Source organism: Mizuhopecten yessoensis, unplaced genomic scaffold (assembly GCF_002113885.1).
Source record: "Mizuhopecten yessoensis strain PY_sf001 unplaced genomic scaffold, ASM211388v2 scaffold10631, whole genome shotgun sequence".
Lineage (NCBI taxonomy): Eukaryota > Metazoa > Mollusca > Bivalvia > Pectinida > Pectinidae > Mizuhopecten > Mizuhopecten yessoensis.
In genome coordinates, this window is record NW_018408643.1 from 58770 (window position 1) to 61407 (window position 2638).

Sequence of the window (2638 nt, forward strand, 5' to 3'; positions counted from 1 at the left end):
GGGCTAAGGGAGCTTCTTCAAAACATCTAAAACAACTCCACAGAACACACTGTATTACATCACCTGCATTTTGCTTTAATTTTTGACAAGATAAAATTGCAAATTTTAAAATATTAAATCTTAATGAAATATATGTTGTAAAACCAATTACTAAATTACTATTAACGATGAAGTAACTTACTGCTGCTGGACCAGGTAATATAATCTTACAGAGATGATGTTTCACTACTGTACATAACAGTTCTATTTCATTATACATTGATACTGAAATCAACGTTTATTGGCAAGAGAACATTAACTTATTCACCCCCGAGACACATAGAACTCCTTCCATTCAAAGGTTGGAATAGTTCATTTATGAAATTTCAGGGGTGAATGAGTTGATGTTTGTAGGTCTGCATTTCTGGAGTAAATCACAGACTTACCTGTGAATCTGGTTGATGTGACTAACCTGGTATCATTAAATGAGTTCCACTCTGCGAAGTAGGGGTGTTTACAGTAGGCCGTGTAATGGCCTGAGTACACACTTCCTATATCCTATAAATCACAGACTTACCTGTGAATCTGGTTTATGTGACTTACCTGGTATCATTAAATGAGTTCCACTCTGCGGAGTAGGGGTGTTTACAGTAGGCCGTGTAATGGCCCGAGTACACACTTCCTATATGGTTACTGATAGCGTACAAATTATATACCACTCTTGACGCTCCTGTTAAGGACAAATACTCAGAAATAATTCATCAGAAAAAAGGATTTGAATAGAACAAAAGGTGATAACTCTCCAAAACAAAAGAGCATTTAAACAATAACAATTTTGGACAGAGGAAGGGAGATAACTCTTCAAAACCAAAAAAACTTTACAAGACCCTCTGGGGTATGCATAACCTATCATAATCGACAAAAATAAATAAATGGACACTTATTTACAATCTTAATGATACAGAGGCTGAGGTCAAAGGTTATGGCTACAAAGAGTCATGTAACATTCTGTATTCATCACGGAGTATGTGAAGGTACGTGACCCTATCTGGAGTAAGAAGTCAGTAACTGACCTAAACAAAGAAATTCAACAGCCAAACATACATGTATGTATACATACAGGGAAGGTACGTGACCCTATCTGGAGTAAGAAGTCAGTAACTGACCGAAACAAAGAAATTCAACAGCCAAACATACATGTATGTATACATACAGTGAAGGTACGTGACCCTATCTGGAGTAAGAAGTCAGTAACTGACCGAAACAAAGAAATTCAACAGCCAAACATACATGTATGTATACATACAGTGACGGTACGTGACCCTATCTGGAGTAAGAAATCCGTAACTGACCGAAACAAAGAAATTCAACAGCCAAACATACATGAATGTATACATACAGGGAAGGTTAAACCATATGCCCTTCACCACTTTATGGCGGTACATAAAAAACACTGCAAAATCTTAAACTTCTTAATGTCACTAAAAAATACCATAACATTTCATTATGCAACCATAAATTCATACATTTTTAATTTTTAAATAAAATTATTTTTATATTTGAAAAATGTTAACCGCAATTTTACAAACCTTTTTCAGAGGCGAAGTCTGACATATCTAGTGTGCTTGGGAAATCAACACACGATGATACCTTCTGACTGTATCGGCCTTGACTGAAACGCTTCAAGTCTGAACAATAGATAAGGAATTTAATGAACATAGAAATACAAGCCATTCAGATTGATATGTCTCGCCTGTGCCCAGCTGTGACCATCAATGCACATATCAGAGACATTAACTTAAACACAAAAACTTAATGTTGATGAAGATGCTGACAAAGTCAATGGACCATGAAAGGTAGACCGCATCCAGCATTTGATGTATGGGTTGAGATGTACTACCTAAGATGCATCTATGGTCCAAGTTTGGTTGGTCTAGCATTTATACTTTCAGTGAAACTAACTTAAACACAAAAACCTTCATGTTGACGCCGCTGTTGTCGGAAAAGCAACACCTTAGTCTCGCTTCCACTACTTCGTCGCAGCAGGACAAAAACTGAACCTTGTTATATCATCAGTGTTGAATTGTCTCTAACTGTAGGGATCTAGGGTTTAACTTCACATTTTGTACTGAAATTTACCTGGTTCAATTTTGTTGTTCAGAGTAGGATTATATCAAGCAAAAAAATATTGTTTTTAAAAACAAGAGGCCCAGAGGGCCTGTATCGCTCACCTGGATACCTAAGCAATCATGGCAAAATATTCTCCAAATGAGATCAAGGGAATATGACAGACACCATGGCCAATTTTATGTATGGTTATGGGGTGGGGATCTCAACTGTTTCCAAGCTTTGACTCAGTAACTAGGTCCCTAGAGTTGTGGCCAGACCCCAGGATCGATTCTAATATCATGACTGCATTTGTCTCTTTTTGCCCAGCATTTGTGTATATAGTTTTGGGGTGGGGATCTCAACCGTTTCAAAGTTATGACCCAGGGGCCAAGTCTGCAAGGGTGGGGCAGACCCTGGGATCAATTCTAATATCATGACTGCATTCGTCTCTTTATGCCTAACAATTGTATATATAGTTTTGGGGTGGGGATATTAACCATTTCGAAGTTATGACCCAGGGGTTAAGTCTCCAAGGGTGGGGCAGTCCCCA

General features: G+C 37.8%; 1 protein-coding gene across 2 annotated transcripts in view; it reads right to left on the reverse strand.

The window, feature by feature from the left end:
• Nucleotides 1-438: 438 nt before the first annotated feature.
• Nucleotides 439-2638, reverse strand: part of LOC110461516 (ubiquitin carboxyl-terminal hydrolase 2-like) — a 22688-nt gene continuing 20488 nt past the window's right edge. Inside the window, exons 11-12 of one of the 2 annotated variants that reach the window (XM_021515002.1) lie at nt 1569-1667; nt 439-709 (exon numbers count right to left, since the gene is read on the reverse strand). In XM_021515002.1, the coding sequence (XP_021370677.1) occupies nt 579-709; nt 1569-1667 (230 nt within the window). In that variant the 3' untranslated portion in view covers nt 439-578. The remainder of the gene's footprint in view (nt 710-1568; nt 1668-2638) is intronic. The other variant, XM_021515001.1, reaches the window with a different exon arrangement.